Raw genomic sequence first — 14,640 nt, 5'->3', positions numbered from 1 at the left:
AAAAAAAAAAATTAGAGGAGGGGCCTCCTAAGCATTCATTAAATTGGGCCTCGTAACTCGTAAGGCCGGCCCTAGATATTAGAGTACGGCTCACTGAACATGCCTGAGAATGAAAGTTGCGCTATACAAATGGATTTAAAAAAAATATTCGCCCGTGATTCAAATTAAGCGCACCCCCCAATTCGATCACACAACTGACTTTATAATTTGTGATTTTTAACAGTCTATTTCTAGCTAAAGTTATAAATTTATGAACTGTTAAAGACACATGGGCTCATTTTTCGATCACAGTTTTCAAACATTGTCTTTAGTCCAGGTTCATACACATAAAACGCCGTAACTACTCTCCTTTATCACATATACAGATAATTATTGTCTTTGTTGTCACTACATCAAGCTCTACATAACAAGACAATTTTTTGTTGTTATATTAATTTTTTTTTTTCAAAGTATCAAACTAGATCTACATTTCTATAACTAGATATAGAAGATTATGTAGATTATTTAATTTCGTATTTAGTTTATACCATTACATATAGCCCTATATTTGTACACATATCTAAATGTTAGAGATATTTAGTTCTAAAGCTAAATGTAAATGTCTACTGACATGCACATGTAGGCTATATCGACTATATCAAGTTTAGATCTAGACTTTGTCTTAGAGGCAGTATACTGGTATACTATTGGTATTGAAGAGGGCCCTATAGATCTATCTAAATCTATATCTTGATTTGATTGGTAACATAAATAGCTTATCGCGTCTCTAAGACGTTTTAATTTAAATTATTCAATGTTCGCTGTTTAGATATAGAATTTCTGTAGAATTGTTATTTAACCTTATGTTCTAAGACTAAGACTGCTTTATTGATCCTTATGGAAATTAGTGGTGATTACAAGGACTCTTTTCTCATATAAAGACAACACAACAGAAACATACACATAAATAGAACCAACACAACATAAAGAGTTCATTGAGCGACTACACACAGGCATCTTGATCCTTTTCATGTTTCTTGATCAACGGCTGGCGTTGATATAGTCTGACCGAGTGAGGTACCAACGAGTTTTTGTACCGCTCTGTTCTAGTTGTGATTGATAGAAGTCGCCCAATTCTCTACATTGTTTTATTTCATTAAAATTTTAGTTCGCATGTAACGCAAAGCAATGAATTTAAAAAGCGTATTATGAAGTGTATCTTTTCCAAATTTCAAGCAGCTATCTATCACAGTTACAGAGTTATCACGAATTAATGACATATGGATCCATTTTTCGGTAGCATTGTTTTGGAAAACACAACTAGTAGCGTCTTTTCCCCTTTCGGTGGCCGCTAAAAACCTGTCAGAGGCGTCTTTCAATCAAATGCCACTTTAAATATAATCTACACAAACTTTCAAATTCAATATCACCTATTTTTTGTTCACCATTGTAATCTTCGAGTAAAGTCGTAAGAATGTAACAAACCAGACACTTTAATCAAGAGCAGAGCATTCGTGATTAAATCGGTAATCATTGGAAATATTCAGTTATCTCCCTTCAAATTATAAGTGATGTAATAATTTTATAATACATCTTTACTCTTATTTGAGTTTGCTATTCAAGTCTCTAACTTGTGTCTCTAAAGTGCTAGTTGGTTGGGAGATCAAATCTGTTCAAATATAATTGTACAATGTGAAAATTTAGCAATTTATTTTTTGTCAGATCTAGTTAACTTACTTTTTTTTTCAACAACGATTTTAGAAGACAACCGACATCCACTTTATCGTGAATACGTTTGATTGTCTTCAAGTGGGCGACTTCTGTTCATTATTTTGTGCGTCGTGTCTGTTCCTTTTTAATGGGTTTTCTAGAATGTTCTTATTTCTAATTGAACAATTATATGTAAATGTGTACATTAGGTAATCATAAAACATTTCCAACTAGGAGTAACAAATCAGACCACGATTTAGTCTTAAATAAGAATCAACATTTACGTAGTACAATCTGTATATTTATATATATATATACATGGCTCAAGAGTTTGGACACCAAGTAATGGAAAGATCACTCTTTTATTTCTGCAAGTCGGACGGACTAAAGTTACCCCATGTAATTTTAGAGGCAAAAAAAAAAAAAAAAAAAAAAAAAAATAGAGGGGGGGGGGGAACAAGTAGGATTCACCCGTCACTAAATAGCAGGGCCGGACTTAACCATTGTGCGGCCCAATGCGAAACGGACTTCGCGGGGCCCAGTTTGGGTAGGGATACGGATAATAAGTGAAAATTAAGAGTTTGTATTAGAAAATACATTCGTCTTTGCATTTTATTCATTTTTTAATACGCACAGAATTACTTTACGAGCCTTGAGTGTAGCAAAGTCATACAGTATATCATAAGAATTCCGTTTCCTACATAGATCACGCAAAATGACAATTTTTGTCTATATATTTCCGTATATTTTAAGGACGTTTTCGTATATTTTGCAATTTCGGGAGATTTCCAGGAGCTCGTGGTAAATCGACAGGAGGGCACGGGAAATCTGTTTTAAGTTATAAAATGGTTTAGTTTAATAATTAATTCACCTTGAATTAGCGCGGGTTCTATGAAAGTGCGGGGCCCACTACGGTCACATAGGTTGCAGTGGCCTAAGACCGCCCCCTCAAAATAGCGGCGTATGCTACGCCGCAGGTCGACTAGTATTAAATAAAAACATTACCCATTAGGCAAGAAACTGTTCAACCTTTCAAAGAGACCTATGTAGCCTCATTTCTCTATTTCTCTAGCCTCTGACTGGGTTCACTCATATTTTACTAAAACAGTAGTTACAAGTTGATGTTTCCCTGCTCACCTTTGGTCACTCCATCCGTTTCTTTCTCACCCCTCCCCACTCCTCTAACTGAACTGTCGTCAGGAGTAAATGGGCGCAGCGTGAGCTATCAAGCTGTTGCACTGCTCACACACACCCCACACACCCCCCACCCAGTCGACACTCAAAAACACATTCAGGTACACACTCGCGACTAGGTCGAGTTCGCATCTCATTGACTGGCCTGATCTAGTTTACATCTCAACACCATGTTTGTGTACTACGCAGAGATAGCTGTAGTAGTTTATTTATTCTTTTTTTTTTTAATACTTTTTTTTTTTAAATTAGCTTTTAGATATTAGCTTCTTTCAAGCTTATAGCATACTCAGTGCGCTATGGTCCAATCTTATAGCATACTCAGTGCGCTATGGTGCAATCTTATAGCATACTCAGTGCGCTATGGTCCAATCTTATAGCATACTCAGTGCGCTATGGTGCAATCTTATAGCATACTCAGTGCGCTATGGTCCATTTGGGGAGTGGGGGCGGGACGTATGTGGGAGAAAGCGTTCTATTTTGCCTTTAGGCGCTCAGCAAACTTTTCTCCATTCGGGATTCGAACTCGAGCCCCCTTGATAGGTGGCCAAGCCGAAGCCAAGCGACTTAATCCCCTCATACACACGTCTTGTGTATCTGTCTGTGTGTATGTTGACCGTTAAATTACGGTCAAACCCTTTTTCTTAATGCATTCAATCAAGTTACACACATCGTATGATTAAGATGAGCTACATTACCTGCTATTGTATTCATTTTTGTTAAGCTATCGGCTAGCTTCGAACTGTTGGATGCTACAAACACCCTCTTTGTTTAGTTGTGGATTGGATATCCTCTGATTGACAAATCCATATTTCATATTAAAAAAAAAAGCAATCAAGAGCACTTCGGATTTGTGGGACTTACACATCACAGCAGTGATGCTGTTCAACAATCTGTATGATAAAACATAGTTTCATATGAAAAAAAAAAAAAAAGCAACAATCAAATTTTAGCTTTTAAAACACAGTCCAGTTGTGTATATGCATTTTTAGCGGCTCCCTTAAATGGAAATGCCGCTTTTAGGTTTGTGCAAAATGCCCGTCTGTCCGTCTGTCACACTCAGATCTCGAAAACTAGAAGATAAATGAAAAATATTATTTCACCATGCGATGTGACTTGAAAAGTTTAGGTGCAACGGCTACTTTTTTGTTTTATAAAAGCAAACCGTTTAGTTTAAAAATTAATTATGCAAGCGATTTTTATAACAAAAATCAATTCTAAAAGAATACATAAATGTAAGGGAAATATGTTAACAGAGAAAGACAATTTTTTTTTTGTGTTTTTCAGTATCACTTAGTCAAAGATATTTATAAAATGTACAAGAAATGTTCACAACAAATATCAATATAAGTAAATTGTGTTTTTCTGGTCAACTAGTTGCTAAAATGAAAAGAAAACATTTATTGTTGTTTATAAAGGCTAAGAATGTACTTGGTTTGTAAATAATACGCACATTTTAAAAAATGGACTATATATGCGGCGAGTTTCGTGACGGCTGCGGCAAAACCTGGTATCGAATCAGTTCCCTCAAAATTTTTTAATAATCAGATTTTATTTATTTTTTGTTTAGTGCCCCCCATCAGAATAAAAGACGCTTATTTTTTTGTGCGTTTTGTCTGTTCGTCGGTCCGTCCCTTAGATTTATATTTAAGAAACAACAACACTTAAAGCTATTAAAAATCTGATTTAACCTTTAATGTTCCTTCAGAAACAGTTTTTTATTTGACGTCATATGGAATGAATTCTTTAAATGAAATGCTCAAAGAACACGGTGCATTAATGTTTATTAAACCTCGTCATCTGACTCGTATTAAAAAAAGACAGAATAGCTAGATTTATATCTTAATATAAATTTTTAAAACTAGATCTAGATTTATATTCTAATTAAAATCATTATATATTCTAGATATTGAATTTCTTGGTCTATTTTTTTTAGAATGATATAGACTAGATCAAGATCTAGAATTTCAATTACTATACTTAAAGTGTAGATTTTGATTTCCAAATGTTTAGATCAGTGATGCCCAAAGTATGTATCTTTACTTACGTTAGGGGCTTAGAGCCCTTAATTTTTCTCCTGATGATAAGTTCCATGACATTTAACATTAGTGCGTTTATGAAATAGGTATCTGAGTGTAGAATGTACGTTTTCTACCAGGAAAAGTGACACGGTTCTATACTTTTTTTTGTGGAACATGATAATAAGCCAACATATTTGTTTTATAAAGTGTGGCTATTTTAAAAAACAACAACATATAAACGACATTATGAAACAAATATGACGGCATTCTTGGTTTGAGCCGCGAATAAAAGATAGTTAAACTAAGCCTAGAAATCGGAGGATTGATGGGAATATTTACCAAAAAGAGACAGGAAAATGACTCGGATGTAAAGCTAGCTACATTGTTGCTCGTATTCTAAGCACAGGAATGAAGCCCAATCTTGCTGATATTTTAAGTAGAGAAAGGAAGCCATCTTCTGACGCGGGAAAAAAAAAGATACATTTCAAATATCCCATTAATTAATGAAGCACAGGATCTACGGGTTTCAGGTTAATATCGTTTTTGTAGGCCTACTTTTTTTTTCATGTGGCCCGCGACACGAGTGTCGGAAATAAAAATGGCCCGCAGGTTGAATTAGGTTGGGTATCACTGCCTATATCCTATCCTCCTGTCCTGATTCTATTTCACATACTATGCCTATCATAAGTTTATAAATATGTTTGGAGAATACTGTATTTTCATTTACAATTATATGTACAAAATCTGTACATCTGCATGTGTGCGTGAGTGCTTCCAAAAACCGAAAGAGAGAGAAGAGCGTCTAATAACCACGCGATTCAGTTACTTTATGTACCTCAAAAACAAAAAACTTGATTAGCTTATTTTGTTTATTCTTTAAAGTATGGGCATCGTCGTTTGTTCAAAATGCTTAAATCTAACTAGCAAGGGTGGGGGAGGAGGGGGAGAATTAGAAAATCCCTCCGGTCCCCCACTTGAAAAGGAGGGGGGGGGCCAAATTAGAGTTTTTTATACAGTAAATATTAAATATTACGCAAAATGCAGGGGCCCCCAAAGAGTTCATGGCCCCCCGTGCCCCTAAATGATGGCACATTCATTGCTACGCCACTGGTGGAGAAGATCTGTAATGAGATAAGAAAACCAAGAAATGACTTTGAAAGCGTGAACATTGAGACTGTAGAAGTAGCTCGATCTAGTGTTTCGCTCCACACGATTGCCGAGATTTAGAAACAAACAAATTGATGAGCACTCCAAGGATTTATGAGAACAACTCAAGATGCAGACAAATTTCAAGATAACTGTTTTAAGAAACTGTCGATCTCATTGTTTCTCTGACACACGACTGATTTCATAAACATTGAAAGTATGGAGTCAAAGAGACAAGAGTGAACAGTTTACTATCACTAGTGAGAATGTCAGTATAAAAGTGAAGTAAGGGGAGAATATTTGCCTGTAGTGAAGTGGAAGAAGTGATTGTTGCGGTGATTGGAGGCACCCATGTTTCAGTCGCTCTGCTTCATACCTCTAGAGTTATTAAATGCCATCATGTTTCTAGTTTAATAAAAAAAACTTCAATATTAAAAGAAAGCAAGATTAGAGTTTGTGTTATCACACAAACTCAGAGGCGGTCTATTCGCAAGGAATATTGAAGACGTGATTTTTGTTTTGATTGTCAAAAGTAATAATGTTTCAACGATTCATTTTGTCGTTGTAAAAAAATGTTTTTTTTTCTGTTAAATGTTTCACATGTTTCGAATGTTCCTTCAAAGTTAAAAATAATCTACTTCTTTGTCCAAACCTCCCGATGGACGACGGCGGATGGCAGCGAGCAGAATATGAACCCGGGACAGTCGAGATAATCAGATAATGCACGACCAGGCATTGCTGTTAGCTTAATAACAATCTAATACCCTATTATTGATAAAGAGATATATTTGATGTACAATATGTCACACGAGCGATTTTAGATAATCTTTAAGCATTGATTTGTAATTGAAAAAAAAAGAAGAAAGAACACGTATCGAGCTTGTACTTCGGTAACGTCTGCTCAATGTCCCAGCACAGTCACCAAAAGAGCTACTGGCATTTTCATTTAACTAGAATGAGGATGTAAATCTACCTAAACTAAACTTCTGATTTAGCAATCTAAAGATCTATATCTACTAGATCTAGATCAAAAATTTAAATTTGGAATAATATAGGTGTAATTTAGATAACATTTATGAAAAAAAAAAGCCTAGACAATTTATCAATAGACTGAATGCAACAATTAAATTTAAAAATATTAGATTAGTTTTAGTATTTTAAAACATTGCAATATTGATCTAGACCAGTGATGCTCAGCCTAATTCAACCTGTGGGCCATTTTTATTTCCAGCACTCGTGTCGCGGGCCACATGACCGAAAATGTACTTAACGAAATGAAATTGACCTAAAAGAATTTTATTAGAAACCAGTGGATCTAATACTTGCATTAATTAATAGGACATTAATAGGATATAAACTGGCTTCATTTCTCTCTTAAAATGTGAGCAACATTGTAACTAGCGTTACCAACGACTCATTTTCTTGTCTCTTTTTGGTCAATATTCATATAGATCCTCTAATTTCTAGGCGCAGTTTAACAACTTTTTATTCGTGGCTCAAACCAAGAACGCCATCATATTTGTTTTATAAAGCCGTATATATGTTGTTGTTTTTAAAACAGATACAATTTACAAAACAAATATATTGGTTTATTATCATGTTCCAAAAAAAAAAAATATTAAAGGTCCGTTCAATTTTCCAGGTATGATTCTAAATTCAAAGTCAACTTGTAGTTTCTTCGGCTCTCTCATTTCATAAACCTATAAATTTTAGATGGCATGTCACCAATTCATCAGAGAAAAAGTCAGGAACCTAACGTGGGTAAAAATAAATTTTTCAACCTATTCTACTCTTTGTGCAGACGTTTCGGCGGGCCGGGTTAAACCACATCGCGGGCCGGATCTGGCCCGTGGGCCGTATTTTTGGCATCACTGGAATAGAGCATCTGGTTGCAAGCGGTTTCAGAATGAGGCAGCTGGAGGTCACTCACAAAGGCCGCGGGATACACATTTGAGACCAAAAGAAAATCCGCTGCTAAAGACAGACTTAGAAAGTGAAAGGAAAATCTAAATTGACCACCGTCGGACAATCGTTATGCTTGTGATAGTTGAAGCAAAATATGTAGGTCGCAGCTGGGGCTATTTAGCCACTCGAAATACTGCATTCTATCTTCGAACTCGAAGACAATCCTTTAAATTTGAAATGTTGAAGTTTTCAAGTAGTAGTTTTCTGACTTTCCGTCATTTGTTTAATAAACTCATCATTTCGTTAATCCCCCCCCCCCCCCCAAATCATTGATGTACCCCCCCCCCCTTTTTGTTTATCTCGTCCCCCTTTCACGAGAAGCTTATCAATGTAGATATGTCTATCATGTCTGTCACTCTACCCGAGTGTGTGTGTGCGCATGGGCGCGCGCGCGCATGTGTGTGTAGTTATCGATTTGACCCCACCTCTATATATTTTGAAACACGTGTGCACCTTGTTCAGGTAAAGAAAACAATGCTCACACACCTTGGGCCCTTAAACACCCATTCCCTTGTTGCTGTAATCATCCAGAGAGTCTCTCTATGGATGTGTAAGAGAGTTCAACCAGTATTCTGGTTTGGGAACATGAGTCTAATAACTTATCCCGCGACTGAATTGTAACTCCTTACTTCTGGACACCTTACTGACTTTTCATGAATGTGTTCTTTAGCGATAACTTCCGCTTTGCGAGCCGATCTTTTGTTTTTTTCTTGTAACTTTGGACTATTCGTAAATCTTCATTGAACGCTGTCTGAGGGGTTGAGTGTTACCTATTAGTTTTCGGAACTGATTTCTGTGAGATGATTTATGAGGAATAAATTCATTTAAGCTTTTAATTTGTTTTTAATCAAAAGATTCTGACTACTATGGATGTTATAGTTCAATATAATGTATCGAGGAACGAGAATGAGAAAAGGATAAAATCCCTCACTGGTTGAGTTGATACTTGTGATTCAACAATATCAATATTTACAACATACGCTCCTCTGCTTTGGAAAATTAATATCTACGTCAGACGATGAGTCACTCAGTTTGACACCTGCCCTGAACGTACACTTTAAGCAGGAGAACTCAACTACAAATCACTTGTAAGCAGTGATTATCCTACTTTATGAGATCCATATGATGCCCTCCTATATCTAGTAAGCTAACCATTAAGCAAACTTGCGTTATCGTGGTGGATCTATGGCCGTCACTTAAATATGTGTAGGCGCTATCCTGACTACGTTGGCCAGCTTAAGGCCTCCTGTCTCCTCTTTGTAACACTTTGACAGTAGCGCCACACCATTGAAATTAGTGACCCTTGTTTCCTGGCAACATGGAGCCCCGTTGGTCAAGTGAACAGGTGATACGATTAGTAATAAGACTTGTCATGTTAACTTGCTCATCGCTAGCCAACAGCAGGAGTGTCCTGTACTCTGTTACGTTGTGTTTATCTATCATTCCTTAGCAATAGTCAGCATTCTTCAATACAACAAGTGGCTGCGTTAAATACGCTACACGTCTGTTTTACCATTGTTCTAGATTCACTGGAAATTGAATTCTCGATTAAACTTGGAGCAGAATTGTTTCTGTAGTTTCCGAAAGAAGAACGAAGATCTTTCTAAAAAAAAAAATAAATAAAACTAAACAAAACAATATAAATAATTGCAATATAAATCTCTTCCCAGATCGATTTATCTTTTTATACAATAAGATAATGTTTAAGAAATGAATTTTGATGGCTTCTTGAATTTATGCGTATGTTTAAGAAATGAATTTTGATTGCTTCTTGAATTTATGCGTTTTGTTTTTGAATCCTATACTCTTAACCGAGCAATTCTTGTATGTATGTGTATATATATATATATACATTTTATTTCGAAAACGGCTTTAACGATTTTCTTTAAAATTTCAATGTATATTGTTGTAACTCTCTAAGGCGGGCACTCAACGAAAGACAGGTCGACAACAGTAAACGATGTATTTATTTATTATAACTAGTATAAGCATCAACGAATAGTAATAGTTACTAGTTAGACTTGGACGTCTGCTATAAAGTCACAGGGAGTAATATGTCTTAAGTTCTAAGAGTCCTACTTCATACCAGAACACAGAACAGACCACCGACACACTTCCCAGTGTCGCTCCAGATCTCACACACAGTTTCCTAGTATCACACAGGACAGCACTCAGCACCAGACTGTTCAGACTCCCATGACTTTTAGCCGGCTCACAACAGTCCTTCTTCCTGTCTCTATATGTTTTTTACTAGTCGTGTTCAGTAGTGCTCAGATGCGCACCATTAGTGTAGCGCGGGAGCGGGGTTACAACAATATGTATATAAATGGGAAAAAAATTCTCAACTCATTGGCCCATGTGGAAAACTCGAGGTCGACCGTTATATCGGTTAAAAAAATTTTCATTATCGAAAAATTAATTTTGACTAGAATGTTTTATGAATGAAAATTTTCCATGACGTCAAAAGGGAAAAACACAGCTTACGTCACTAGGCTCACAGCAGTACACTAAGGCATTTCGTCGCAAACAAGAACACGTTTTAATGAATCAATTGGTCTAATTAAACATTTGCGCACCGTCTTATTGTAAATTGATTTATTATTGAACTATGGAAGAGAAGTAATGAAATTTATTTTTACTAATCTATGATTAGTTATTGTGTTTTAAGTGCTTTATAAATTTTTTATACTTTAATTGCGTAGAGCCGTGTAGGTAGCTTTTACTTTGCTATGGTTGGTCTAGACTGTAGGAGGATTTAAGAGACTTTACATTAAATCGCCATGCATGGGCGTAGCCAGTGGTGTGGTTTGGGGTTCAAACCCCCCCCCCCCATCCCAAATGAAATTCCCCCAGGGAAGGTGGGAGTGGATCTTTGTGACTGATTTTTTGCTTTAATTTTGTTTATTTTATGTGAGATTTTAATATTAAACCATCACTTGCCCCAGTGCAGCCAGGGGGGGGGGAGGGGGAATTGTGTTTAAAACTCCCTTCCAGTGGGTTTTGCGGTTAAAATCCTCCTCTTCTATAAAACAAAAACAAAAATAATAATGCAAACGACAATCCCTAAATTTCAAGAGCATAGCTAATGAAGATTTTGATTTTAAAACCCCCTCCAATTTTTTTTACGATAAAACACCATCTTCAATATAAGACTAAAGCATATATTCGTCACAAGATTCTATGAGCATAGCCAAGAGGAGTTTTGTGTTTAAAACGCCCTCCAGCGGGGTTTGAAGTAAAAACCACCTCTTCAATATAAAAAATAAGCAAATTACACACTCAAAATTCTATGAGCGTAGCCAAAGGGGGTTTTGAGTTTACCCCCCCCCCCCTCCAGCGGGGTTTGAAACAAAAAAACACCTCTTCAATATATAAAAAAAGCAAATAATAACACATTCATAATTCTATGATCGTAGCCAATGGGTTTTCGAGTTTAAACCACCCTCCTCCAGAGGGCTTTAAGTTTAAAACCCCTCCAGATGGTTTTGAGTTTAAAATCATCCTACTGATAGTTTTGAGGTTAAAAACCCCTCTCTTCAATATTATTCTAAAGCTAACTACAGTCACCAAATTTTGGGGCTTTGAATTTGTAAATAAACTCCCCAGAGATTTTTTAGTTTAAAACCCTAAACAGATGATTTTGACGATAAAACTTCCCATTTCCATATAAAATCTAAAGCAAACTACATTCACCTAATTGCACACGCTATTTCTTCCACTTCACTTTCTCAGATCAAGTTGAAACTTTGCGCAATTACTCATTGTCCCTAACAAAACATGAAGCAGTAAAAAAAATTAAACAATTATTTAATTAAATATTGATAATTAATTATCTTTGTTTAGAAAAGGAAGAAAAAAATATTATAGTACTGGGTGGTATGTCTGTAAATGTGCAGTTAGAAAAGGAAGAAAAAAATATTATAGTACTGGGTGGTATGTCTGTAAATGTGCAGTTATTTCCCTTATATAAGCCTTTGTGTTATTCTATATTTTTTTAAAATAAAAAAGTACTTTTTTTTTAAATATATGTATATTATGCTTGTTTTTAAATGCGCTTTTTCCTTTGTCTATTTCAGAGTAGGAAAGAAGACAGGGAGAAGGAGAAAGTTCTACAGAAGAAAGTGACAGACTTGACAACACAGATCCAGCGTCTGGAACGTAGGGTCACGTTGTTACGTTCAGAGAACGATTCACTGGTCAGTTGGTTCTCTTTAGTCATAGGAATACGGTTGTTACTAGGAATACGTGATCTGTTTTGCTTCTCCTTTTATATCGCTAATTATTGTATCACTGGCCACGAGTGATCCTCTTGGGAATCTGTTCTCGCCTTTAAAAACATGTATTTTTGAACCATGTTGGTACAATTATGCTGATGCCTTAGCGGCCAATCGTAGAAGTGAGAGAGTTCTCTTTTGATTGAGATCTGTTTGTGTTGTGCGTTTCGAGTTTGAAGATAATTATACAAACTACCCCAAACTTGTCGCAGGGATGGAGCGGGCAAGGTTCGTACCTTTAATGTTTCAAAACAATGTTCAAAAAACGGCCAGTATTGAAGACTTTGACAAATATTTTGAGGTTATCCTTAAATTATTTATCCCCCCCCCCTTTTTTTTTTCACGGAACTTTTTATGTTATTGACCCAAAAAAAAAAGCAATACATATTGCTTACTTGGTCTGAAAGGCATTGCTCTAAAGCAGTGATGCCCAAAGTACGCCCCGCGGGCAAAATCCGGCTCGCGACCCAATGTCAGTACAAAGTTTAAAAAAAACAACCTTATACTACCCCGCCCACGCCAGTGTCGGAAATTAAAATGACCCGCAGGTCGAGTTTTGTTGGGCATCACTGTTCTAAATAAATCCTTAGTTTAAAAAAAAAAAAGCTTATGTAAGAAAAATAACCACACAATTACTGCCTTATCTGTCTAAACTGTTAGCTCCCCTTTTCTATAAAAACACAATTCATTCATTAATTGGTAATTTTTTTTATTGATTTATTTGTTGTCATTGACAATGAATGATTGAATAATTGTATAAAGTTTCAAGATCCGCGAATGGCAAGTGGGAGAAATAACGTGTACAAGATTTGTATAAGACAGACAAGAGTTGAAATTAAAAGACGCATGTTAGCAGTGTATGTATAACGAAGCTCTATTCGGTTGCTTTAAAGAGGACGATATAAATTACTGCGAAGGTGTGTGTGTGTGTGCTTGCATTAAAATGAATGAAGGTTTATGTTCTCTGTTTTTTTTTAAAGCCATCTTCAAGAACTGTACATTTAAGTTGTCTTACAGTTCTGGCTCAATTGTTTACTCAACAGTTTATTGTATCTTAATGGCACTCACCGATTACTATCATTTTGCAAAAATACAAAGCAAAGAAAAATATTATTGTTTAATCCCCCTGTGACAGCTGGACATTTATTATGTTAGAATAGAGTTTTAAGAGACCTTGCTAAATGAAACGACCTCTCATGTCTGGTTCTTCTCTATTCTACTTGTGCATTTTGTTTGTCTACAGAAGAGAAAACAAGAAGATCAGAAACCTTTAGAAGAGAAAATCAAATCCTTAAAAAAGCGCAATGCTGAGCTGGCCTCCATTGCCAGGAGATTGGAAGAGAAAGCCAAACTACTACAGCAAGAGAACACAAAGGTCAGACCAGTAAGTACCTCTTAAGCTTCTCTGTTGTCTTCATTACTAGATGGTAATAGAGGTTTGATTATCAACACATAAACTCATGTAGTTTACATGAGTTTTTGTGTTGATAATCAAATTTCTATGGTTTGCATCTTTAGATTATTTAATAATTTCTTTTAAAAGGGCTTAAAAAAATCATTTTAAAATTGCATTGTATCATGTTTGTAAATCACTGACATATCTCCAAATTTTCTTCGACAAAACGGCCACAAAATCAATTTCTCTTGTTAGGCTGGTGTTAAAAAGTGCGACTTCAGTGGCTCCTATTTCACCAGGTTTCTCAACAAAGGCTTTAAAAAATAACAAAACACCTTGTTATTATATCCTGGTGTCGCCAACACCTACACTGTACTCACAGAGCAGGTCAACAACAAATGACTGTATTTCTATATATTGTTTGACAGATGGCTATGTACAAAACAATGCATTACAAGGCGCGGGATTGCATTGTTTTTACTACTTTTGTTCATCGATTTTTTTTATACGTATAGAATTATTTATGGCATTTGATTCATAAAAAAACTGGCATATAATAGAAAATCTCAGTTTCGGTTTCTTTAATATGTGTTAATAATATCCTTGTATACACCTCGGCGGTGTTGTGGGAAGATTTTAAGGTCAATGTGTAGAAAGCTGAGTTCTCTAATGATTTTAATTTAATCTTGCTCTAGATTCTGGCGCATTACACTAGTTCTCATAGTTCAAGAACCTAGATGTTATTGACGGTCGTTGACTTGTAGCACCAGACTGCTGGTAGACAACTCAACCGCCGTAGGCGTATTATATCTTAATTAATACAACTTGAAATAACTTGAGTAACTTCTTTGTGAAATAAACTGAATAGAACTTGTTTTATAATATAGACAAAATCAAGTTGATATGAGATTTAAGAAAATGTACTAGACTTTTGTAATAACATTTTTTAAATAAAATC

The 14,640-nt window shown here is 35.6% G+C and overlaps 1 protein-coding gene across 10 annotated transcripts in view; it reads left to right on the top strand.

Annotated features, from left to right (window-relative positions):
- LOC106051534 (RIMS-binding protein 2-like) overlaps positions 1-14,640 on the top strand; it is a 206,391-nt gene that overhangs the window by 50,419 nt on the left and 141,332 nt on the right. For 9 of the 10 annotated variants that reach the window (XM_056006048.1, XM_056006051.1, XM_056006050.1 and 6 more), the window contains 2 exons: positions 12,089-12,208; positions 13,530-13,670. In XM_056006048.1, coding sequence (XP_055862023.1) covers positions 12,089-12,208; positions 13,530-13,670 — 261 coding nt within the window. Of the gene's footprint in view, positions 1-8,559; positions 9,358-12,088; positions 12,209-13,529; positions 13,671-14,640 lie in introns of those variants that run through there. The other variant, XM_056006056.1, reaches the window with a different exon arrangement.

This window comes from Biomphalaria glabrata, chromosome 12 (assembly GCF_947242115.1).
Source record: "Biomphalaria glabrata chromosome 12, xgBioGlab47.1, whole genome shotgun sequence".
Lineage (NCBI taxonomy): Eukaryota > Metazoa > Mollusca > Gastropoda > Planorbidae > Biomphalaria > Biomphalaria glabrata.
Note: the sequence above shows the minus strand (reverse complement) of the source record. Positions and strands in the feature narration are given on the sequence as shown.